General features: G+C 42.0%; 1 protein-coding gene across 2 annotated transcripts in view; it reads right to left on the bottom strand.

Moving 5' to 3' along the window:
• The window catches only part of pvrl2l (PVR cell adhesion molecule related 2 like), a 285,080-nt gene that overhangs the window by 100,536 nt on the left and 156,875 nt on the right, over positions 1 to 27,669 (bottom strand). Inside the window, exon 7 of one of the 2 annotated variants that reach the window (XM_023394849.2) lies at positions 16,981 to 21,042. The exons of the other annotated variant lie outside the window; for it this stretch is intronic. Within the exon in view, the coding sequence (XP_023250617.1) occupies positions 20,408 to 21,042 (635 nt within the window). The 3' untranslated portion in view covers positions 16,981 to 20,407. Of the gene's footprint in view, positions 1 to 16,980; positions 21,043 to 27,669 lie in introns of those variants that run through there. 2 annotated transcript variants of the gene reach the window in all.

The following is a 27,669-nucleotide window of genomic DNA, read 5'->3' as shown; positions in this document are numbered from 1 at the left end:
TCAACACTCTGGCCTCATTTATGCATCTGTTTTGGGTGGTTCCATCTCTGACCTAAGTGATGTGCTGCTGCTGTGGCATAATGATCCCACTTTCACCGACTCCTATGTAACGATGTCCCCTCTTTACACTTGTCTCTGAAACAGAAACGTTCCACCTCTTTCTCAGTCTCGATATTGTCCTGATGGAGCGGGAGCCTGAATGCATGCAGCAGATCTTAGGACTCTGTGGGATGCAGCTTACAATTTGGTAAAAAGATGTAAAAAAAAAAAAAAAAAAGATGAGAAAATATCTGTTGTACAATATGTCTCTCTTGTGACTTGTGAAGGATTCATCCTCTGGGCACTATGACACTATGTCAACTTTCTCTGCAATCCAGCCAATAGTTGTCAAGATATGTCACTTAAAGCCAAAAGATGACAACCTCTGTATTGCACTCAGGGACCATAATTGTCTGGACAAAACTCAATAGCAGCCAATCCAGTATTTATGGAGTTAGTCTGGACCCAAGTGGATCGACTGACTTACATCGCCATCGCCAAAGTCGTGCCGCTAGTGTGGCTAAACAAGGAAGAGTCAGTCAATGTTTTATAAGATACTAGATGAGGAGGTCAGAGCTAGTTTTTAGGCTTTTACACAGAGGAGTTTGTCAGGCTCTGTAGTGTGATACATCTTGTGTCCAAAACACTACATAATTGCCTAAAAGATATGTTGCAACCTGAAACTTATTAGTCAATATTTCCAAACACAACATCACTCTATCCACATCAACATTTTGGGATGACTCACGTCAGTAATCATTTAGTCGGAGAAGACTGTATTCATGTTCCTTTTTGTTTTTCTTCAGATGGAGACTCTGACTCTTGAAGCAGCATCTAAATACATAAGCTCCAGAAGGGTTTATTTGTCCTTAAGCTGTGGATGGTGTAACTTCCGCGTTTTAAGTGTATGTACTTTTACTCCTACTTGTGAGGTTTAAGGTTAAAGTTTTGTTTTAACTGAATATTTTCCACGGAGAGAAACAGGTGAAGGTGTCTCAGCAAGGATCCGGCAGTAATGAGAGCAGGGTGAAGACTTTACGATGTGTGAAGATACTAAATAACAAAAGCACAAACAAAAATAAACTAAAATGAGAACGAGAGAGAGGCTGTTTTTTTTCTCTCTCCTGTAGATAAAAGAATATGTGAGTGAGCAGCAGAGGATAACACAAGGTGTTTTCAGAGATAAGTTTTGAGCTTGCTGTAGATGGGGGTGACTCAGCTTTTTCTGCCTGCAGTGGAAAAGTCACTGAGCCCAGAGGGAGAAGAGCCAACACCTGGTTGGACGGATGAATCCAAGTGACCCACTATGAACATACAGATAGTGTGTGTGGGCTGCTGCTGCTGCTGCTGCTGCTGCTGCTGGTGACACAAGACGCTCTTGAAGCTCAAAATGTAATTTAAAACCTGCATCACAATGTGGCTCAAAACACACACTGTAATAATGTTCTAATGTTAGATTAAACTAGAATCACCTCGTGGTGGGTGTCTGCCTCCTCCACTCAGGCTAGTCCCAGGTCACATCCCTGTGAATTTTTCTCATAATTAGTAGTTATGGCTATAAAGTGTTTTGTGAGGTCACACTGACCTTGACCTTTGACCACCAAACATTAATCAGTTTGTCCTTGGGTCCAGGTGAACCTTTTTACCAAATTTGAAGAAGTTCTGTCACGGTGTTACGGAGATATTTTATTCACAAGGCCGAAACTGTGTGAAGTCACTGTGAGCTCGACCTCTGACTGTTACTGAGACATCGTGTCGACCAGACTGGGACAGAGGGACGGACAGACAACCTCAAAACAATATCCCTCTGGCTCTGGCTGTCGCCGGCGTGGAAGAATAGTAGAAGTACAGCAGCAGCAGCATCACTGCCACCACGACAAAAAATAATGTCCAGTTCCTCCTTTCACAGACAAAATCATCTCGTTATAATGAGAGTTTTTCTTTTCTACTATGACAAGATAATGTTTTTGTCATGTGATAATGACATATTTATCCCTAATTTCTTACATTACAAGAGTAAATGATTGTATCTTGTTATATCATTGGCGTCGTTATTTCACAAATTCAACACGTCTTGTTAAACAAGAATCATTTCTCATTAGAGAGGCACTGACACGTCGAGCTGGTGTGTTGTTAAAACAATTAGCAGGACGGAGCCGCTGCTACATCACCAGCTGACTCAGGTAACGAAGCACCAAATGTGACAAAGGTCACTCTGACAAATGCCATTATCAGGATGTTAGAAGCCCGGAGACGCTGCAGCCTACGGCATCATACAACAAGATGAATCGGGACATACAGCAAGCTGAGAATTTTTTTATTTTTTATTTTTTATCATGGTAGCAGCAACACAGAGCCGGACCCATAAGGCCAGCTGGTGTCCGTGTTACTGAACTGTCCCCTGTCTTTTACTGATAATGAAAAACACTTCTGTCTGTACGCACATTAATAAAACAGTCAACCACCTCCACAAAGGCAGGTGAGTCTCAAGCTGTTATTTTTTGCTCATGGCGCAACAGCTCCATGTGTTAACGCTGCTCATTGTGCCTTGATTGGCTGGGCTGGTTTCACTAGCACAATCCAATTTAGTAAATCACTATTTTGAAACTAACGAGAAGTTACTAGGGCAACCCTAGTCTCCTAGAAATTTCATTTTTATATTACTAAAGTTTTTTTTTTTCCAATTATGTTGTGATGGCAGATGAATCTCTGGCTGGATTATGTCCAGAGGCAATTTTTTTTTTTAATGAACAAAGGGCTATTTTTATGAGCCGGAGTCACGGGAACGGGAGTCGAGGTGGGAGGCGGCGGGTGCAAGACTTTCACACCAGGGAACAGGGTTTTGCATCCTGAGTCCTGCATGGTTAGTTTTAGGACAGTTGTGGTTTCAGTTGTACATATTTTTCTATATTAAACCAATACCATGATCTTTCCCTAACCTTAACCAAGTTGCCAGTGGCTAATTATAAGTATAAAAACTTTAATTATGTTAATAATGTTATAAAGCAAACGATACGTGACATTGATATACTAATATCTTCAGTATCATCATTCTAGAGTCTTTAATTAACAACATTTTCTCATTACGGTGATAAAAAACATAACAGAGCCAGCATTATATTTCTTTTGAAACACGTTTGCTTTTGCAAATTAGGTGCATGTAAACATCATTTCTCAGAGACTGAGTTGACTAAGAACAAAAACTCTTTACTTACAGACTTAGACATTGATTTATGAATAGCCGGTCCAATCCAATTCACTACTCGTTCTCAGCCTCTGAACATTTTAGCAGAGAGGAAAACATTTTCAAGACACTGAATCTTCACTGAGAGAAAATACAATAAAAAAAAATAAAAAAAAGACATTACTGTACTGAGCACAATAGCTGACTGACAGCGAGGAGACAACACAACAGTGAACATGGAGCAGTGAAGAAACTACAGGAAAAACAACAAAAACACTTGCTGCTTTATAAATCATCTCTCTTCGGCGGTTGCTCGGTGAGCGGCTCTGGATTCGTCTGTGAAGACCTCGCCAAGAGATCTCCAGCTTCCTGCCTCTGGAGGGACTTGATCATGTTGGCAAATTAAAACTGTATGAGATGATGACTAACATAATGATGTCAGGGAACGGGTTGTATAGAGGGTATTATCCCTCTGAGAACCTGCACACAAGACACATTTTTGTACATTTAATGTAGTTGGTGAACAAAGTGTCTCTGATTCTGATTGTAATTACTCAATCAGCTCTGCAGCAGCAGCAATTACACCGAGTGTCGTGCTGCTTGAATACACAAAGATGTAAGTGCGGAGTTACAGTAAAAACACTATAGTAAATAGAAATGTCTGTAACTAGATAAAACAATGATCCAACAATCATTGGATCTTTTATCTCAGTGTTTGGGAAGTCTTGCAGCTAAATAGATATTTTGCTATTATTGTTATCAAAGTGAGTTTAACCTTTCATTGACTGATTGCACCAATTCATTGCCCCCCAACCCTGAACACTCAAATCGTTCAACTGCAGGTATAAATGATAAATAACCCTCAGAATCTGATAGAAAACCACAATTAAGACGTGCACACACAGCCGAGTCCCTTCAGACCGAGGAGGCAAAACACTCCTATTTCCTTGATTTAGTTAGAGAGAGCAGAAAAAAGTAGGACAGCTGTTCTCACACAGTAACCGCCAGGAGAAGAAGTTGATGAAATGTAAAATGGTAGCAATTATGTTTCATGTAGATCATCCTTTTTCCCTTTATTCTTTCATTTCCCCATTGTTGCACCCCCCCCCCCCCTTCTCTTCTCTTAAGAATGCAGGGGGGGCCTGCGGAGGGAGAGCGAAACAGCTGGCAGTGAAATGAAAATTGAGATTTGAGCCAATGGATTCAGCAGCGAGGCAGAATGTGTAACCGCCAGACAGCACAGGGTGGGGGCATTTATTAATTGAAAACTTTTTCAATTATCTTTTTGCATTCGCTTCAGTCCAGCTGGAGAGAGAGAGAGAGAGAGAGAGAGAGAAGGCTGAAGGCTTGTTACTTTCAGAGTGAATCATCTTCCAACACAATGAAAAAAGGAAATAATTGAACACTTTCCAAATGGCAAACTAACACATATCTCAACATGTGCTGTGTTCAATTAGAGGGACATGATGTTGTGTTGTGTGCTGGTTTGATTCCTATCATACGTCAAGACTTGTCCCCGCTGCTGCTGTCTCATGTCACCGCTTCACGTGCTTCATTTGTACATGCACCTCACAACTCAGACTCTGTTGAAGTTCCTGTCATCACGTCATCTCACTTTTGACGTGTTCCTCTACAGCCTGTGAAATTTAGACTGTCAACACCGTGTCGGCTCTGGACAAACTCACACGTTGCATCATGGTCAAGCTTAAAAAAAAAAAATCCAGGCTGTTTTTATTTTGGTATTTAGAAATAATGAGATTTTTCTTCCAACATCAACCAAATATTGACTCAGTGAAATGAGCCTGAATTCCTTGTTTGGCTCCAGTTTCAATTAACCAACAACAAAGGCTCATGGGTCAAAACTTCACAGCAGGTATCACAAACAATAACGTGTCTGTGGTGTGTCATGTTGGCAGAAAGAGGAAACAGACATGAATCCATCTCCTTCTTCAGTATGTCCCTGTCTGACTTTGTCTGAGTCTCTACCGGCAATAAAACCCAGAATATCACCGGTTCTCCTGCCTCCTGAAAACACCTTGAGCCACAGAATAAATGGAGTTCCTTTAGTTGAAAGGTGAAAGATGCGACTCCCCAGCTCCCACTTACTGCAAATTGAATCCACTGCTTATTACACTGCTCCTTCTCTGTATGTCTCTGTACATGTTTTCTATCTGTGGGTATGAAGAGGAATAGTTTGTCCTGCTGGAAGCCACATTCTGGGGATACTCTTACCCACACTGGTTTATAATAACTACACGAAGCTAGCATGTATCACTAACGCTATACAAGCAATGAAATTCAAATAGAGAGACCACAGACCTCAGTGTGTGTCAGGACCAACATTTATCTTTATTTCAGTCTTTCTCTCAGCGTCTGCTCTGTGGATTTGTAAAGCGGACCTTATTTACCTTTAAAGCTGCATTGAAAAGTAAAAAAACTGGAGGCTATTATGTTGTTTATTGTTTTGCACTTCATCATATTTTATTTCAAGCTCTCAGTGACAGTATCTGCCGGAGTGCTTGCAAATTACTTTCAAAGCTGCAGTCTGAGGTTGGTTTACAGCGCCTGATCACCCCGACACTCACATAATAGTTGAGTTTAATCTGGAGTAAACATAAAACAGCATGAGGAGATGACGCTTACTGCCACTGATTGCAGACTGAAGCTTTATAGAGAATTTAAATCGCTGTTAGAAGGTGCAAACCTGAAGGGCAAAGCTTCAACAGCAACACAACATCAGCAGAAATATGTCCAAATATGTACTTTTCTCCCGACTGATATGGAAATACTTTTTTCCCATCTCCAGTAATTTCTTAATCACTGAAATAATTTCAATGAGACAGTTTGACTCTTACAGAGCTCACAGCAACTGGAACAGATTAACAACATGAGTAAACTAGCTAACTGAAAAGGCAACAAACCATTAAATAGAGACTGACCTCTGTAAAAACGAGCCCGCAGGTCGTCTGTGCAGCAGGTTATTATGACCCATAGTTCGGTTTTGTTGCTAGGCGACATCTAGTGGTCGTAGTAATGATGACTGGAGCAAAGGGAAAAGTGCGGTGATGTAGTATAAAGAGGGACAAAGTCCACGTCAGGAGGAGGTTGTGGTGGATGGACGAATATGACACAGGAGAGCGCTGTTCGACCCCCATGTGAAACCAGCTGTTTATGTTGTAACCATGACAACAAAAGTCGTTTACTGTTGAGGAAGTACTCATTTTAACAGCGATCTTTTCCTTAACCTAACCAAGCTATGACAGTTATTATAGTAACCATGGCAACATAGGTACGTACGCTGGTGTCGGGTCCATCGGTGTATGAGGGTGTGTGTGTGAATGGGTGAATGTGGCTAGAAAAGCTCTATATAAGTATATTCATAAACAGATTTTTTCATGTGAACTTTTGCTGATTTATTTCATTCATTTCATGCTCGTATATTGAACTTTTTGAAAAAATATCTTAGAAAAGTTAATGCTCTTCTTGTTTTTTGGGGGTAAATGCAGAGTGAGGTCACCTGATCAGTCACTTGATTAAATCACCGTCCTCCACTGCTGAGCAGGTGAAAAGGTTCATGAAGTTAGTTTCCAAAAATACTGATTTTTGTGCCAGAAACTGAACTGTGAAAAAGCATAAAGGAAAAAGAAACTGCAGCATCATCAGTACTGATCAATAACACCTCCAGATAAGTTGAGATTATCTGCTTCTACAGAGCTTGAGAGTCTTTCAGATAACACACCTTAAAAAGAAGAGGAGAGTCCTCATCTTTTGGCCTTTGGCGGACAAAAATAAGGATCCAAATAGAATTCAAGAATCATAAAAAGATAAAAACACTATTCTGATCTTTAACTGCATATCGAAGAAGATCAGCCGTGACAGATAAGAGGCATGTAAAGAAATGCGAGGCAGCGAGAGGAAGTGGAGATGAGCGGCAATCTGTCTCCTGCCGTGACAGTAATATTTTTGGGAGTTTGAGCATGTAGTGTATTTATATAAGAGCATTTGAAGCCTCTCCTTCTCTCTTCTTCTGCGTCTCTGTTGTCGTGTGGTTACGGTGCATCGAATCACTGGAGGACTGAGGAACAGATATAAACACATGTGTTTATGAAATTATGTTAATTTCTGCTGCCTAATGTCACTAATGCTTTGAGAAGTGTAAATACATAAAGTAAAAACACACCTGCAGATACACAACTCACAATATTCACTATAAAACCCACTCAGCTGTCAAGTTTGATCCCTGAAGTAAAGCTGTGTATATATTTGTGCTCGTTATACTAAACACACACAGACACACACACACACTGCAAATGCACACACACACAACTCAAATCTCTTCAGCTGACAAACCTGCGCCCTGCAGCAGAGGAGTACACAAGTTTGTATCCTCATAAAAAAAAAACACACACACACACACATACACTTGACCCTTGTTCCACATACTTACACTCACATTTACACACACACACACAGACACACACACACACACACACACACAGATCCGCTGTTTCACACTCACAAACAGAACCGTCAGACTCTCTGAAGCGAGCCTCTCTAATCCAGCAGAAAACAGTGCAGGGTTTTATCTCTCCTCCTAAACTTAGCAGCTAATCAACACCTCCAACTAGATGTATAAGACCCATACGCAAACAGACACATAAAACACAGGCTGTTATACACCAAGGACACCTCACAGCTGGGGGTGCAAACAATGTTGATCTTTGAGAAACTAGAATCACTTCCTTGATGTTGTATATGAATCGTATAAAATATGAACCATTTGTGTGAAATTTCATCATGAATGCTGTGTGAGGTCTTGAGTTATGGTGTTTTGTGAGGTCACTGTGACCTTTGTCCGTTGACAACCAAAACTGAATCAGTTCGTCCTTGAGTCCTTGTGAATGTTTGTGTCATATTTGAAGAAGTTCCTTCAAGGTGTTACTGAGATAGTGTGTCCACAATAATGGGACGGACAGCACGAAAACAATCGGGTTAGCATAGCTTAGCATAAAGACTGGAAACAGGGGGAAACAGTTAGCATAGCTCTGATGAGAAATGAGAAATAATGTGGTGATTTATGAACTTCAGAGGAGCCAGTATGGGGATTTTGTTTTGACCTTTGGACAGAACCGGTCATTCTGTCTTATGCTAAGCTAAGCTAACTAACTGCTGACTGTAGCTCCATATTCAGCATATACAGACAAGAGAGTGGTATTAATCTCTCCATGTTACTCTCAGTGAGAAAGTAAAAAGGCGTATTTCCCAAAATGTCAAACAAATCCTTTAAATGTCACATATATTTAGTTGATAGAAGCAGCTGGGACACGTTAGCACACAGCACTGTCCTGACTGTCTTCACACAGCGTGCCCCTCGAAACACACTGGAAAAGAGCCGGAAAACCAAGATGTAAGAGAATTCTAGAAAAAAAAACAAAAAAATCATGACATCTTTGGCTAATTTGCCACCATGAACTAAGAGCATCATGACACAACAAACACCCTGAAATCTAAAGAGGACGACCATAAACCGCTCTGCGCTCCAGCAAAGTTAGTGAGTTTACTTTTGCATTAAAGGCCCAACAGTCCTGTAAGCCACACAGCTTATGGACTTAGCAGCTCCGTAAAACTCCCTGTCACCACACAAAATGAACACACACACACACACACAAATATATATTTGCTCCCCGTGGACAAACAGTGATCTGCTCATTTCACAGCTAAATATAACCAGCCCCCCTCATCCGTCTCACTTTTCCCCAGGAGGAAAAAATACAGCAACCAAATATCTGGCCGGTCATCAGCGCTGACCCGACAGATGGAGATGGAGGTTTGCTCGCTGCGATGTGAACAGTTCTGATAAGGAAGGAGAAAACATGAGGGATAGGGCGACAAACTCTGACACCTACACAAGCATCTGGATCCCGGCTTATCTGAGCTTCAAGAAAAGGAATGTCAGGTAGCACTTTAGGAGTTTCAGCTCCAAAATGAGAAATCTATCACTTGACATGATTTCTACAGAAACTCCATTTCTTTTTTCTTTCTGTCTTTTTTTACCTGTAATTTAGATGTTTGCCGGGGAAAATGACACCATTCTCACAGGCTGAATACAGTACTTTAGAGGCACTGAAGGGTAAATTTCAAGTATTTATTTTCTTCACAAAATAAGTTTAAACCTGAAACAGACCCACAACACTGATAATCTGACTCACCATTTATTGACAAAGCCTTGAGCTTTTGGTTTGATTGTTTTGTTGTCAATTTCAGCCTCGTACACACTGTACATGTCCATAATCTGTTGGTGAGATGTTCATATTCTCTGATGCTGTAGGGAATTCGTCCTCGATTTTACCCCTTCAATATAAATAAACCGTTAACATTTTCTTCTGTCTTCAATTCTGTCAAAGAGGGGGAAGGAGTCTTTGACAGACATGATATTGAATCTGTTGAAGGGTGGGTGGGGGAAGGGGGGGGCTTTTTCTTTTCATCCTGTGGTTTTCGCTCTCAAAGGAATCAGAGAAGATGGAAGCTGGGCTGCTGTCCAACACAGACAAGGCTTTGCACTATAAAAAAACATCTGTCTTGGTAAGTGTTATAATCTCATATTCAGTCACAAAAGCTGATTTTCATTGGAGGAAGAAAGGAAGAAAAAAAATTCCACCCGTGGGGGAGGATAACCTCATTTGTTTCCACGCAGTTTCTCTTGTTTGAGGAGTTTAAAATTTGCCTGAAATGAGTCAGAGCGAGTCTAAACTGAACAAATCATCCGTCTTGTTCCATCTTCAATGCTGATTGATGAGAAATCTGTTAAAAACAAAACTAAATTAAACTAAAAAGTTTTCCTTTTCCATTTATTTCAGACGCCTGATGGAGCCAAGAGAAATCTCCCTTAAAGGTCTGAAAATTGAGAATTTATTGATACTGAGTAAATAGTGAGGTCATCTTGCCGGGTGACATTCAAGGACTGAAAAGTTAATGCTGTGTGGTGAGACTTGATATTTCCCTCTCTAAATTACACCTCCAGCTCCAGCATTCACTGCCACAAAATACTGGTGAAATCATTTTTAAAACTCTGTTGTACAGAAATACACCTGCTGTATGTTGATCCTTAGGCAGACTGAGCTCCAGAGTGCTGAGGTGTCTCCATGGACTGGGCTGATATACAGTATTTCATTTAGAAAAACATCTTTTCTGTCTAGCTAGAAAAAACTGGTTGAATATTCTTCAAATTAAGACACCTTCAAGGATTTTTAAAACTCTGATAGTCGAGCCAATTTCAAGTAATAAAGCAGTGGAGTTGGTCTCAGAGGGCTTTTTATGTGTAGGTGTGCGTACTTTGATCACACTTTCTAATACATTGTTGAACAGCATTAACAGACAGCAACATCTGTTTGCTCCTGAGTGTCAAGAAAGAACCAATCAGTCCGAGCTGAGCTCGCCGCATTAAAAGTAGAAATTCAAAATCAAACAAATTAAATGTCTCGTCTTTCTGCTGTGATTAAAAGTCTCGCTTGTAAAGTGAGAACTGGTTATTAAATTATAGTACAGCTGAGCATGATCTGGTGTAATGAATTCTTTTGGACTGCTACAGGGAAAAGTTGAATTCACCATCAGTGCAAAGATTTTTTTTTGGTCCAAAATTTAAGGATTGCGCAGTACTTAAGTTTTGATCTTTCACAATTAATTGAGTTACTGCTTCATTCATTTTGGTAATATATTAAATGTTTGAATTATTTAATCACATGGGAAAATCAAATATTGGCTGGTTCCAGCTTCTCAGTTGTGAGAATTTACTGCGTCATGTGATGTTTATAATTTTTAATTGATTATGTTTGAGCTTTGGGCTGTTGGTCAGACAAAACATCATTAACTTTAATTAACTGACAGATTAATCAATACTGAACATGATTCGGAATCAGGCTTCAAACGAGCTGTGCAACTGAGACAAATAAAAGTCACAGCAGCAGCTTCCACAACGGAAGGACAAGGCAGAAAATAAAACTGAGATACTGTGATACTAAGAGTGGTGAAGTTAAAGGTTAGAGGAGACAACTCACAAGGTGTTATTAAAAGCTGTAGCAGGCAGGATATTACTAGAAATGTCCCCACATTCACAGACTAAATCACAAGATGCTGCAGTTGAGGAAGCTGCAGAACTGCTGTGGTTGACAAAACTAATTTCTGTACAGACAGAGGTAGAAAAGCTACAACTGACTAATAGTAAAGACTCACACTGCCCAGACAAAGAGTCACTAATGTTTGATCTTCAGCATCACAGTATCAAGTGTGACATTTTTAATCAGATCACATGATGGTTCTGCAGAGTTTACATGAGTCATCAGAGTTACATCACTTTGCCTTGCGCAGTTGCCAACATGTAAAAGACTGACTGGGCAGCTCTGAGCTCCACAAGGCCTCGCGTTGATTTCCCATTTAGGATTAGTCGGAGATCTAAAGTTACACTCAGGTTAAAAAAAACAGTAAAGTGTTGCCAGAGCTGACATGAAATCATAAGTGTTTGCTTGTTGAAGTTGAAACATCAAAGAGATGTTTGATTCAGACAGGAATACAAAGAGGCGGGGTCAAAGCAGGAGTAAATAAAAGCCTGAATGTCTCCGAAAGACGAACAATAAATGAAAAAACAGGCGCACACAGGTCCCTTTGTCTGAACATCAATGCTAAGGTCGCTATCAAAGCAGCAGTAAATCAGCTGATACGATGTCACGCTTGTTCTGAATCAAGTTAATGGGGGGGGCGATCTGGAGTTCTGGACTTCAGGGGCCAGAATCAACAGATAAGGGCTCTTTACATCCAGCTCATTACTGAAATGCTCCAGGATTCTTCAGTGAGTTGAAATTTCATTTTTTTAGTCTGAAATGACTGAAATGACTCCATATCCTGAGGGGGTGGAGGGTTGGAAAGAAATGTAAATGGTCAAGTTTCCTTGAAAGTTAAAGCTGAAAGTCCTGGAATTGAAATTCATTTGGAGCCCAGCTGAGTGTCTTTCTTTTTTATTAGTGAATACATGAATGAAAAGGCACAAAGACACAGAGCAGACAGACAAATAAGTTTTCTATTGCTGGCAGTCTATGTCAACTTGCTTTATTCTTCACCAATTGAAAGTAACAACCAGTGCTTTTTAGTAGAAGAAAGGAGAGTGAATATTGGACTTAAATTCATGAGGTGGCAAGAAACATGACTCCAAATCAATGTTAATGCTGGTCGATGGGGAACAAGTTCAACACATGAACTTCAAACACTTGCTTGAAAGCTGATGAGTAAAAGTCTTGTCAGGACTCAGTACATTCACGGTGGTGGAGACCACATGTTTCTTTGTTCCACAGACAAAGAACTCACATCCCCACAATTCCTCACTGTTCACACCTGGGGTACGACCCTCCCCCAGGGACCTCACTGACCAGTCAGTGTTGGTCAGTGTGTGACATTGCGCCCCCCCCCCAGGGTGTCACCAGACAAAGCCAGATGTCCGTCTTTGTTCTCTCTCTTCTGTCCTCGGCCTCCTCTCCCCTCTCAGCTCTTCATGGAGGCTCCAGCTCAGGTCGGCCCTGCTACCTGAGACATCAGCTCTCTGGCCGGCCCGCTCACAACAGACTGCAACACTCTCTCTCACTCTGCTCTTCCACAGCAGAGTGGACAAGTTTACTTCAGCGGCTACGACACAAAGTGTGCTGGCTGATTTTCGGGGGACAACCAAAGCCACAGCAGCACTCCACCAGGAAGCCACCCAACTGACTGGACTCTGACTGGAAAAATTAGAAATGATCATTTGGTGAAAAAGAATAAACTGTATAAAGATTGACTCATTTTAAGGCAAAAACATTAAACACCTTACCTCCAGGCTAAAACCAATGCTACCATGGTAACAATCAATGAATCCTGCGCTGACCAGTAGCACCCAACAACAAAAAAAAGGAAAAGATGGGTCATAGCTGAGCAATTGGATGCAATGACACGGTCGGCCATTTTTTTTATTTTGATTAAAAAAAAGCCTTAATTTACCCAGAATTGATTTTACCACCTTAAGATAGTCAAGAACTAAGCTTCTTTGTGCAACAGATGAATTTAGACTCAGTCTAACTGAGGTCTGATTGTTTGTTCTATCTAAGACACAGTCGAAGTCTGTCTCTGTGAAACCAGACAAAGGGTTAACAACTGATGTGACAATAACTTTTATACAGTCACAATAATACACCGACTGCAGTGGACACGCCGAGGACCAATTTGACCCAGCACATGCTGCGCTCGGGAAAATATAGAAGCAAGTTAGGAAGCGAGCGCAGAAACAGTTACATGGTTGAAACGTCAATCTTTTGCCAGTAGAAGTGTACATGTGAACCCGAGCAAACTGAAACACTTAAACGTCCACAATCCTAGGATCACTGGGTGTGAAAATTGTTAAATGACATTCTGCTTTAAAACCGTGTTCTACATTATTCATCTTAAACTGTTCATCTGCCTCCACGCCGTAAAAAAACAAGTAAAAATAAAATAAAATAAATAAAGGCAACCAATTGAAATGAATGGCCATTGACGTGAACATGCACATCCAAAACCTGAAATAACCTGGACCAAAACAAACAAAAAAAAAAGTCATGACGAATTGCATCACTAAGTATAGCACAGAGCACTGCAGGAGCAGCGCAGTGGGAGAGGAGGAAGGTATCCTGAGGAGCAGGAAGGCAGGACAGCGCTGCTTTAAGTAAATTGGTTACAGAATACAATGAGATCTCTTCTAACCAGTGTTGGGAGGAGGAACCTTGGTCCACTTCTGCTGGAGTCTCAGCTGGCCTGGCAGGAGCTCGGCTTTAACTGGATTAACAACAAAAGCCAAGCTCAATAACTAATAGGCCTCTTCTTCCTCCTCTCCCTTTACTCCATTCCCCTCGATCCCCTTCTCTCTCTCTCTCTCTCTCTCTCTCTCCCTCTCTTTCTATCTCGCCGTCTTCCTCTTCCTTCAGAGTGAAGCAGAGAGATAATGCGGAACACTTTCATGCCTTCTGCTGAATTAAACATACAGAGAACAGCTTGTACTGGGTGCTAAAGCTGAAGCGAAGAGAGAGGGAATATGAAAACGGAGGATATATACAATTCCGCCCCTGCACAGGGGTCCCCAGAGTGCTGCTGAACATTTCTTTACAATTAAAAAGATCTGTCAGCGATAGACTGCACTGAAGAAAGCTAAACAGGACAGCCTTTTTTTCACTAATTGGCTGGGACTGTCAGTAGTCGTTGGGTGGAAGCGGCCAATCGGCACGCAGAGGGGTGGCACAGTGCTCAAAAATACTCCTCTGAGGCTGCTACCCACCTCCAGCTTTCATTGTCGGAGCTGTAAATCCCCATCTTGCCAATCTCCTATTCCTCTCACACTCTCTCTGTTATCTTGACGCTGGAGCCAACCAATTGGGCACCACAAGTAACAAATCTGTCCATCTCTAACTCCAGGCTTGATGGTGAATAATTGACAGTGTTTCAAACGTTCTCGGTCTCAGGTGGTTCACACAAAAACCTGGTGATGTCTTCTCATCCTCTCGGCGGGGGCTGAGGCTTCAGTTTCTGTTCTGCCTCTCTTCTTTTTCAACTCTCGATCTCTCTGATCTGAGAAGAAAAAGTCTTCCTTTCTCTCCCCTCTCTCCAAGCCTGTTTGGTATTCCCCAGATGGAGTGGTGAGCTACCACCCTCCTCCTGCAGCCTCCTCTCCCTCCGTTCCACTCTCTTTCCCTCTGACAGAGCTAAGTGACCTGTTACAACATCCTCTGCTTAGCATGGGTGCCACACTCACAGCAGCAAGGACAAGACTTTACAGGGGTTGCGTTCAGGACTGCAACCTCTCAGAACACACAGCATGTGAGGCGGGGCAGCGGGCTAAGGATCAGAGAGGGACGCTTGTAACTAGCACGACCCCATTATCAACTGACCGGACAGGCTGCTGGGAAAGTCTGTTTCACTCACTAGGAAAAGGGACTATTCAAGGAAGCCATGTTGTCTTCTTTTAGGATTAAATTGTATTCACTGTGATCAAAGATAAATAATCTTGTTGAGCACCATTTCAATTGGTTAATTAGATTAGATACAAGGTTGCGTTTTAACCTTGTGAAGTTCCTCAACAGGTTTTCAGATCTTTCTCTGAGCTTCCCTTTTAACTTCATTCTCCTAAATGGAGCTAATGAAAAGATCAAGCACATTTATCATTAACTTCTAAAGTTTCACTAGTTTTAAAGGTCAGATATGTTCCCACAAAGGCCTCCTTTTATCTCATTGAGACATTTTGCTGACACAGATTTTTGTCTGACAGCACATTTCTTCCGATTACTGAATTTTTACTTGTTTGTGGAAGTGAAGGCACCAAACTCTTTAACACCATTTGAAACTGGCATAAAAATATGATGTGTATCTGGATGAGAAATGTGTGAATCTTGCAGAATGCAGTGTGATCAGAAACTACATCTGGAGGTGGTCTGGCTCATATTGTGATCAGAACTTAGCCAGGTGAACATACAACCGGTACAGCATGACCCAATAGCACACAAGCTGAAAGGTCATCTGACTCTGATTCCTGTGAGCTTAAAGTTCCTCCAGCCATGTGTAAAACTCTATAAAAATACTCTGCTATGATTCATATTTAGTTGAACATGGTTTTCACACACACAATGAAAAAAAAAATCAAAAACTGGGTCTGAAGCTCCTCTCCTCTTACTTCCTGGTTGAGAAACCTGGATCAGGCCTTGAGCCCCGCCCACCACCTGCCTGCTCCAGGTGGACAGGTGAAAGAGCAGAGAGCATCAAGATGGTTAGAGGAGGAAACATCAGAGAGACTCAGCCACATGTTTGAGCCTCAGTCAGACCCAGACTCAGAGGAGGAGTCTGAGACCAGAACCAGAGACTAGCAGACGGATCAGAGCGGTTAGCACAGTTAGCATCCTGTATTTGTTTATGTTACTTGTTAGCTTGTAACTGGCCGTGGCTGACACAGTGTTAGTGGTTGTGCTAATGCTAACTCTCCCTCTCTGTACTGACAAGGTTACAGGTTTATTTAGCCCGTCCCCACAAGTTGACAGGATTGGTTCCTTAGGTTTGTGATGTATGAAACCCTGGCTGTCTGAATCTGTTTTTATGAGACTGTCATTGGTTCACTGCAGTTCAAGGTGGGAACACTCATTCATGGTGTTGACTGAATAACATATGGATTTTAACAAGGTTAACCACCTGATTTTCATTGGAGGTCTTTAAACAAACCCAGCAAAAGCAGCAGGAATCTTCCCCTATAAAAAGTGATTTAAATATGAATGAATACCGTTCATGACACTGCTTCCCTTCACCCAGGATTTATCAAGTGTAACTGTAAATTCCTCTGGATTACATGGTATTATCCGGATAATGTATCCAGATACAGATCAGAATTTAATACCAGGTGTAAACGGGGCCTTGTGTTGTACTTCACAGTATAAAAGTACAGTGTAAATGGGAAAAAAGTGTTTCCCATTAGACTGGCCAAAAGTGTTATGTAAAGGGAATCTTCCAGGTGTGACTGTGTGCAGGCTTCTGAAGTTGAAGTGAAGTTAGTAAAACTTGCAACACATCCTGTTACAGATCTGTTGAAGAGTGAGAATATCCCAGAGCAGGTGCGCTATACTGCACTGTGCTGTGAAATGTGCCGAGGAAATACAAAGATGTGGGAGTCTGGTATTTATAGACTGATAACACGGCTCTGCTTAATTAATTACCAGTTTTTCCACAGAGAATTGTTTCAGGAAGGTTTTTTTTTATTGAAAATGGGTTGTGCAAAAACAAAAGTTATGACTGACGATGAGTTTTCTCACTAAGGGTACATGCATGCTACAAGACTCGGGATGTTAATTAGGCGCCAAAGTTGTGATCACAGTCAATTGTTCAGAATTACAGCGGTGTGAGAAACCCCTGGGGAAAATATGTGCTGAGGCAGGCAATGGCCAAATAGAGGGTAAATGTGAAATATGATTAAACAGAGTGCTTCCAAAAAATCAGGGGTTTTATTTTTGGAGTGAGAAACATTAACATTTTGAAGTCTAATAAAGAAAATAAGATCTTTTCCATCTGTTAAAACATAAGTTACTGTCGGCAGCTTTAAACTGCCGGTTCAAACTGTAAACCAGATATATTACATCGTATAAAACAGGGTTTTTTTCTGTTCTCTGCGGTTTAAAAGTCTAGATCTTGGAGCATGCATGCACCCTGCGGAGCTGAAAACACACTTTAATACTTTATTCCAAACTGTACCGCAGTGGATACATTAAACAACTTCTACTGCATGTGACACGTGTGTCAACAGAAGATATTACAATATGGCTGTTTCTCAGTTACTTTGAGATTAATTGGCATCCTGTCCAAACACACTGTGAAACGTGACTGAACGTGTTGTAACATAGCAGATCTCACTGTCTGATTTACAGAATCAACAGGTTACACCGTGTATAATGTTCGACAACAATCAACAATAAGGGACCTGCTCAGGGGGGAAGTAGGTTTCCTTAACACAAGAAAATCAATCAGCTGATGTTTTGAATTTCAAATGTCTAATGTCTCAGCTTTCAATTTACAGATGAGTCTGTGTTTAACCCACAGAACAGGAGTTATAATTCATTTTGGGTAACAGCATCTTAATTATTATCACAATATACTGAAAAATGAGCAAATGAAACGAGACAGGACTTGTAATATGAGGTTGAGATAACTGATGGTAAACAGGCCTGTTTACCTGCTGAAGATGTACAGACCTTTTACAATGTTGAAGATCATCACATTCTTTATCCTTTGTTCCCTTATCAGATCCTTTCTCATAAATATTACTTGTGTTGACATTTACAACACCTTCAGAATACATCTTAATGAAGGCAACAAAGATTATACAAAACCTTTAATACCACCGTTTCAGTTCTGATTTTACTCACAGTACCACGACTGCTACATGATTCACTCCACCCAAGTTGAACACACGACACACAATCACAGCGCATGTCTAAAGTAGCTAAGTGTATAATTGGGATGTGACACAGTGAGACTTTTTGGACTTTTCCAGGATCTCTGTACGTCTCTGAGGAGGTTTCCTCTCCTGATGCGGAGATTCAGCTGCACAGAGCCTCGCTGCGTCACCTCTCCACCACTCCAACATAACAAAAGACAAAGTCATATAGTTCAACAGTTGATTAAAAAAAACTGCCCATTTGGTGCTCTGAATGAAAAAATGATGAGTAGGAAAAACCTGGAAACCAATAAGGCAAATGTGTTCCAGAAACATACCAGCTATGTCTCAGTTTCTTGTTATTCATTAGCAAATATGCTGCAAAAAATATCCATTCTAACAAGAAATGTAATTAAGCACAGAGGCTCCAAATCATTCAAATTAAAAACTGCAACTTTTCCAAATGAAGTTCTGCATGTTCAATGAACTGTCTTGAACAATACACCATTAATCTTAATGTTCAATTAAAGATCTCATTAAAGATAAAGTATCTCACCTTTAAGAGAAGGTTTAGCGTCTACCTGTCGTTTCGCAGTGAACAAGAAACAAAGATTCGAGAGTTTGGGATTTCATTAAGCCTGCTTTCTCAAATGTGTCTTGGAATGTGTCCTTCTGTCCAATCAGAATACAGAACATGGAATAATCCGGTACATAGCCTAAGAACATTCTGCAGGACATGGAAAATGAATACATGAAATAGAGCAGCCTCCGACAAAGCCGGTGAATATTTTGCCTCGTTGAATGCGACCCAGATAGGAATATAAATACGAGTTATCCCCTTCTCCCTGCACACAGTCATTACGGCACTCATCTAAGCCGCTCATTATGTAAATAAAGAAAGAGCAGAATAAGAGGGAGATGTAATGTGTGTAGGACAGAAAACATACAAAGGGTGCAGGATGCATGTGGAACCGAACGACAGGAGACGGAGGGAAAAAGACAGGAAGAGAAAAAGGGGAATAAAGGAGGAGGAAATGTAGAGAAAGTGAGAGAAGACTTAAAGAGGAAAAGGGGGAAAATAGAGTTGCAAACAAAGAAAAGCACATCTTTTTTTTTTTAACCATTAAATGAGTCATTACCAACCCAATGGAACTGTGTGAAACCCCCAAGGCTCCCGGTGCTTCTTTTCCTTAGCAAGATCAACACCATTACACAACAGTAACAACAACAGCAACAACATCTACAACAACAACGACAACAACGATTGTGCTATAGTGACACGGCGCCCAATATATAGATGATGCACATCATTAACACCACAGCCAGCTGCACATTAGCACACACTGTTAAGTCTGTTATGTCACTCAGTTTAGTGGCCGCGCTTCAGCTGCACCCATCAGGAAACCAGGTGGTGTCACAGGGTGGGGCACGAACCCCCCCGAGTCACTGTGAGCCCCCCAAAAAAAAGTCGTCACTTGGGATGATCGGAAACTCGATTATTGTTGCCGGGACAACAAGTTTGGCCTATTTTTTTTTTTCAAGTTTCAAAACGATTCAGGTGAAGCGTCAGAGCAGCGGCGACATCCACAGAAGTTCAACGTGATGAAGCATCTATTTCTTTTATTCTGGAACAGGAAGGCAAGTTTTGAATAGTGGTGTTTAGGAGTAGTGGTTTCGGTGTTTGCGGCTTTGCAGATTATGTTTTCTTGTCAGGTATAAAATACAAACAATGTAGTCACTCAGCACATAATCACACACTGGCAAAGCTGAAGAAACAAGAACGTAGCAATTAGCAGCATCGCGTCAGAGTTGCTGTGGTTTTGCTCTTTGCAGTTTTTTTTTTTTTCTTTTTTTTAAGATTTTGTCATGTTTGGCTGACACTGAAAGACATCTGTCTCCATGATACAGTTAAACACACAGTGCACTATTGCCACCACAAGTTTCCCTTCATCAGCTTCGCATCAACTTCATTTTGACTTTCTGTTTCCTTTTTATCATTTTTCTTTAAATCCTCTTTTTATAAAATGACGCAGTTGCAGTCAAGCAGAGAGGATATAATCGATGGCATCTCTTTAATCAGGGTAAATGTTAAGCAGGTAGGAGTTTAGCTGATGGAGGCGATGTTGAATTATTTGGTGGTGAAGGGGGGGCTGGCTTGGACTCCCCTCTCCCTCCACCACATCTCCTTTCTCTATTTTCAGCCCTCGTCTTTTCTTTCCTCTCCTTCGTCCTCAGACGTAAATGGCAGTCCGGGAAATGACAGAGCCATCTCTCTGAGACTCCATGTCGTCGTCGAGGTAAACATCCATTTCCTCTTCGCCGCCGTGGCCTCTGCGGACGTGATAGGCCGGAGGCAGCATGTTCCCGCTTCCCCCGACTCCTCCGAACCTGTCATACTGCTCCTCCTCTTCTTCCATGCTGTCATCCAGGTCGAACTTCCTCCTCTCACCTTCACCCATCTCACCACTAAGGAGGATGTCATGGGCAGAGGGGGGGTTTCCGGTCGAGGAGTGGTGGAGATGATGGTGGTGGTAATCGTTGGCCTTTTCTGTCAGAGTTCCCGTGGCGTCGCAGCCCTCCCGGTACGTGTAGATGGGCCCGTTGTTGTTCGCTCCGGTCCCGTTCTTGCTGCTACTGTTGCCCGTCCCGCTGAAAAGCAGACGGGCCTTATTGCCATAGTCCCCGCCATTGCTCCCGCCGCTGCCCGTTGCTATGGAGTCCCCGCTGCTGGGGTAGCCGCGCCTCTGCTGTCGGCGGCTGCGGGTCAGGAGAACGGCAATGAGCGTGACAACCAATAGCAGGGCCAGAAGGGAGCCGATGACGGCGCCCGCCACAACGCCGGCGCTGGGCGGATCCTCCAAGGCTTCTGCAGAGGGGATGGAGGGGTTGGAAGGAGGGATGGAAAAATGGGTGGAGGAAAAGAAAAAAAGGGAAGGAATTGATGGCTGTTTTTAAGGAAGTCTTGCTCAGTGTTGGAGGAGGTGTTCACAGTTCTTCTTGTATTGTAAGTGTGCTGTAGTGATAGTAGTGGTGTCTTCTTCTACGTGTGTTACAATCCTCTTACAAGTGTGTAGTAATGTTCTTCTCAGTGTAATCCCCTGGTAAGAGTGCAGTCAGTCATTGCTGGGATCAGGCTGAATGGGACTCACTCTCTCCCAGCGGCTCGTTGCGCTGCAGACATTTTGCTCTACACACATCTGTCCAGCTGCTGGCACTTTGGTTTTTTTGTGGCCCTGCCCCCTTTTTGCCAGCTGGGGAATAGCCTTTTACTACTGTAACGATCCTTTGCTCTATACTTCATGTTGGTGTGAGCCAAGTTTGCCTCTCCACTCTTGTTTCAGTCCAAGATTGAAACAAAAATGAGAGATGGGTTAACAGCAACAGCAGAAAGTGCATTGTTTTGTGCTGTGTGCTGTTTTTGCCATGGGTTAGAGGTGTCGGCCCGGCAGAGCCACACACATGCACACACACACACACACGCACACATGCACACACACGCACACACACACACACACACACACACACACAGGACAGACACACAGGACAGACAGGCAGAGGGGTTATTTGAATAGGGTCAGTGGAAACGAGCACACAGTCGTGCCTGGAAAATGCCACAATGTTTGATATCCCTGGAGCACTCCTACTTCTACCCTCCGTTTCCAAGCCTCCTAATTATACCCACTCCTCATCCCTTCTCTCCCCTCTCATCCTCTCCATCCTCTGCTTCCTCCCCATTCCTCTCTTATCGGTCAGCTAGTCAAACCACGGGGCAGAGTGATCGCCTGCTGTCAGCCCAGGACTGAGTCCAGATCTCACTGATCAGCAGCACACAAAGGTAAAAGGTTCACACTGTGGAGCGAGACTCGTGCCAGGACATATTTAAGAGGATTCTCTGTAGGAATATGAGAGAGAAGAGAGGTCTGGCTCAGGTAGTGTAGGATTTGTATGAGTGGATTCATACTGGGCTACAAAGAGAAGAAAAGAAAGTGTCAAACCAGGCAAGGAGAAGTGTTGAACCTATAGTGAAGGATTGCACAAGGCCAGATAATGTTTTTTCTCTTCTCCTGTGAATTGCATGCTGTTTCTTTGGGGTGCAGCAAGGGCAGCAGAACGCAGAACAGCAGGGGGATCTGAACCCCTTCCTGCTTTATGCAAATAACAGCGAGGTTGTGCCAGTACTCCTGGCAAACACAGCAGTGAATGCCAATCAAACAATCTCAGCTTGGCTGAATTGAGCACTGTGTGGGGTTACGAGCCAGGGCAGCACCAGAGAGGGAAAGACTTTTTTCCATTCAGTGAAATCAGGTTGGACATCAAATAATGATCTGTATGATGCTGATGAGTGTGAGGTATGCTAACAAAACCAGTGTTTTGGGGGGTGTCAGTATGAAGCGAGCCTGGAGTGAGAGCCTGTGATTTATACAAATTGTTCATTAAGAAGCGAGGAGATGAAAGAGGGGAGAGAACGAGGAAGACGTTTATGGTAGAGAGAGAGGAGCAGATGAGAAGAGAGGAGAGTTAAGAGGAGAGGACTTCAGTTTGATTTCAAACACTCTCGCTGTGGTCTCGCACAGCGATGCAGGAGGGTTATGCCAGGGTGAGACAGACGGGTTGGGCAGATGAGGCGGGGCTCTTGGGACAGGATATGATGTCTAAATTAGGGGACAGTGTCTGGTGATATCCGAGTGAAGTGACAGAAGGCATTAAGGATGATGAATCCAACTTTCCCTGTCCTAGTTTCCTCTCTCTGCAAACTTACACACTGCCATGGAAACACAACTCGCAGGCCAACATGTTATTTATATTTATTGTGCCATTTATATTTTAAGCATTAGTGGCATTTATCAAGTGCCTTAGTGAGAGACAGTTGAATAATGGCCCTTTGTGGAAGGTCTTTGGGGGCTGTCATCCTTCTGTTAATCAAGTACTTTAAAACCTATTATTCTGTATAAGCTATAAAGAACACTGTTCCTACCAAGGTCCATTAGAGCTGGCGTGTTCATTTTTCAATATATTTCACATCACATGCAGGAGCAGATTGATTTTCTTTCCAGTTTTCTCTCAAAAGTCCAGAACTCTGGGATGAAAAGTGATAGTTAAACAGAAATGATGTTGTGTTTCCTGTGTGGCGATTGGAAAGCAGCTGGTTCAACTTGGTTGAATACAGCTGAAATTGGCTGCTGTCATTAAAACGTGGACACTGTGTGCCTCAGTAACTCATTTGACAAATACATGTTATGAAACCATTTTATACTTTATCTTAACCTCACCGTTCCCCAACACTGAATTCTTCTGGACTTTAAAGTAAACTTTAAAATGAAGGTGGAAAAAATAATGATGTTAACATAATGTCTTTGCCATGGCTGATAAATTAGCATACAATAATTATCATTACATTAATAAAATACAAACAAACACACTTGGTTCTTGCCAACAATTGGATGAGAGGACTGATACTAAGCTCATGTGGCCAGGTGCAGTAATTTCCGGGAGTCGTATCATTACGGGGAGGTTGCCAGGTAATCACTAGAGACCATAAGTCACTGCGCCTGGCAACCTTTTTCCCCATTCTTCCAGTCTTTATGATAAGCTAACATAATCGCCTCCTGGCTCCAGCTCCACACACCTACATGACACTGATATTAATCTTCAATTTTACTCTGTGCAATAAAATTAATAAGTGTATTTCCGAAACTATTCCTTTAAGACATGACACAGAAAGACACAGTCATTGGAGCATGGTACACGGGTACATGTCTCCATACACAACATGTCATGCTGCATGAGTTCAGCATGACACCATATAATGTTTAATGCCTTTTGAAAATCCTACAGATACATTTGAATCAGCTCCGTGTTGTCTGACAAAACTGATTCCAATGGAAACCACTAATGGGTCTGAAACCAGCTCCGGCACCAATGTGCCAGATACATGTTCAACGTCAGTGTCAACTCTTCGTCCACGGCCTTACGAGACGCTTTAGTAAACACTTTTCTGTGAACATGTTTTCCCAAAAAAACGTGAAAAAAAGAAAAAGGCAATACTATCGTTAGCAAGAAAATAGGCCATGCTTGTCATCCTGATTTCTCATCAACAGCAGCAGCCTGCCTGCATTAAGAAGCATGGTGATAAATGTCATAGAGAGAGGCAGGGGAGCTTATATCAGTCTCTGTATTAGTGTCATGTACATGGAGGAGATTAGGGAGAGGGAGGGAGAGAGAGAGAGAGACCCATGAAAACTATCCATTTCTACTCACTTACATTCACTGCGGTAGGGATAATCTAAATGAGAAGATTTGGGATGTGGAGAGGCAAGGTGGAAAGAGTTAGAGGGGTGGAGTGAGATAGACAAACAGGGGGAGAGAGAGGACGGGAGGGGAGGAAAAAAGTGGAATCTAAATAATCTTTTGTTGATCTCTTTCCCCACCTCTCTCCTTCCTCTCTCTTTGCTTCGTTCTCAGAACTGAAAACAGGGAGCTGCTTCAACAGTCATATAATAAGCCAGAGGCAGCGACTGCAAAAGCTCCACGGTGGGAATTCTCATTAAAAACTGCTTTTGGTCAAGGACGAAACATTCAAAAATGTCCCCATGAATATGCTCCAAACATCAAAACATCTTATTAAAACTAAAGAAAGAACGACCGGACATCCGCCCTCGACAAAGGCCTCCCATTAAACACATGAGCTTTTTGTAAAAATTAAAATATTCACTCCTAATTTTTTTTTTATTGTATTGAATTCCACTTTGACAAACACCCAAGACACAAGGTATACTATATTCTATATAGTTCTCTATACTATATATTGTGAGTTCTCACATTAATTCAGTTTTCAGTTTATTTTTTTGGCATTTCTGCTTTATGTCTATAACTACAGTAGAGAGAGACAGGAAAGCCAGGGGAGACAGAGAGAGAGAGAGAGAGAGGGAATGACATGCAGCAAAGGGCCCGGGCTGGAGATATGAGTTTCTAACCAGTCGATATAGCCACCAGCTTTCCAGGTAATAGCTAACTATTCCTAGCTTACCTGCTGAACTTACAGGATTATGAACGGATAGATACAAGCTTGCACTCTCAGTTTTTAAGAAATGAATGAAAAACGGTTTTAATTTGCTGTGAGTTTGCTTCTTATCTGTGCTTTAAGCACTCCTCACCTTTGAAGGAATTCTGCAACATGAGCTTTAGTTACTGTGTACAGACTATACAGACCTGCTAACTCAAACCCCTGCGCTGACGGAAATACCCTACACGAGCTTCACACTGCGTTTGTGTTATATTTTGTGAGCCATAGTAAAAAAGAATGAAGACATGTTTGCATGTATAAGCTGCGTGTCTGGGAGGCAGAGGCTCATAACCGCAGCTGATGTAAGCGGGGGTGGGGGAGGTGAGGCCGGGGCTAAACGTTATCACGGCGAGTTAATGGGACCCAGAGGCAGCGCAGACTGGAAATCACAGATGTACAGTAGGAAGGAGGATTTAAAGGGTAACATCTTTACTGACACAGCAAACTTAAGCTAAATATTTCACTGCTGACTTTGAGAAGGGGCATTTTCAGGATTGCATCTTTCATTTGATGTGGAGGAATAAACTGGTGCTGTTACCCTGAGCAGACAGGTGGAAACAAAACGAATGAAAGAGACACATGAGCTCCAAAAAGAAGGACATGCGTCAATAAGGACGAAAACGGGTTACAATTTTCCAGCAGGTGACACAGGAAAGATACTGGTGTAGCATCTAAACAGGGTTCTACATATGCAGCATCCGCCTGAATCTGATTAACATTTAGTCATGAATAACACAGTGGAGCAACTGTGCACATTTTCAGGAAAACATCTTGTTCCTCTAAATTGGACTATATGGCAAAGTACAACTCAGCTATTAAAGGTATTTGTAAAGTAGAAATGTGAACCTGAAGAAGTAAATACAACAAAGCTCATTAAACTGGGAACAGAACCACATGAACGTTTTCTTTAAGTGTAATTAAAATACTGAGACAATCTAAAACTAGAACTGTGGTTATCTGCCTCCTCCACTCCGACTAGTTTCAGGTCACATCCCTGTTTATCCAGAGTCAAATAAAATATGTCAAGTCTTGAGTTATGGCTAAAAAGTGTTTTGTGAGTTCATCCTTGAGTGAATGTTTGTGCCAAATTTAAAGAAATTCTCTCAAGGTGTTACTGAGATACTGTTTTCACCAGGCCAAACCCACAGTTTGTGAGGTCACCGTGACCTCTGACCACCAAAAATGAATCATCCTTGAGTGAATGTTTGTGCCAAATTTGAAGGGATTCCGTCATGGTGTCCATGAGAATGGGACGGAAGGACTGACAACCTGAAAACAACCGTCCTCCGGCTCTGACTGTCGCCGTCGTCGAGGCATAAAAATAAACAACAGCTCTGCCATTAATATACACAATAATAACCTAATTTATCTAATCTAACTTAACATAACATGAAACAATACCGCTGACTTATAGTTAAAGGTTGTTAGCACAACATTGTTTAGCGGGAGGCGACGAATGAATGATGAAGACGATGCCCTAGCGTGACTGGCTACAGCAATTTGCAGCTTTGATTTATACTGTTGTGGTGACTTCACATTAATCTGACAGCAAGACAAACAGTAAATTTACCAAACACCTGTCAGGCTCCGTGCACTGGTTTACACTTTAGAATGATCTGTTTTAATGTGAAATATTTCACATTAAGGAAGAAATGATTCTACTTTTAATGAGGCTTTAAGCTGGTTTTCATGTCACTGTTTGAACAGTTATTATTGCACTGTAATGATCTAACGTTCAGTATGCAGGTTCTCCTCTATCTTCTTCATATACCAACACCCACAGAATCCTCTGCACACACACAAACACACACTCACACACACTCACACACACACACACTCACTCACACACACACACTCACACACACACACACACACACACACACACACACACACCCATGCAAAAAACATCATCAGTCACACTCACATTACATGTGGACACGCACAACTACACACACACACATATAGTGTATGAATGATTAATGCTCTTCATTTTTCTCCATTCATGCGCACACACACACACACACACAGACACATACATACACACACACACACACACACAAACACACACACACACACACACACACACAAACCTCAAAAACATCTATTAGCCATTAAACACTACAAGGCTTCAGTGTGTAATCTGTGTTACATCACTAACCCAGCCACAGTGGTTGTGCATCACACACAATAAACTCCCTCTCTCTCTCTCTCTCTCTCTCTCTCTCTCTCACACACACACACACACACACACTTTCTTTCTGCTTAATTACCGTTGATGACACGGACAAACTTGCACACATGCAGACATACAAACACCAAGAGCTGAACTGTCTATTCAATTACCCCTGATTATCCCCAGTCTTCACACACACATACTTCATTTACCCCACAACCAAAATCTTACACCCACACTCCGCCCCACCCCACCCC

This window comes from Seriola lalandi, unplaced genomic scaffold (genome assembly GCF_002814215.2).
Source record: "Seriola lalandi dorsalis isolate HSWRI2012SDOR001 ecotype SW California unplaced genomic scaffold, Sedor1 jcf7180002054954, whole genome shotgun sequence".
NCBI lineage: Eukaryota > Metazoa > Chordata > Actinopteri > Carangiformes > Carangidae > Seriola > Seriola lalandi.
The sequence above is the reverse complement of the archived record's forward strand: the minus strand, read 5'-3'. Positions and strand labels throughout refer to the sequence as shown.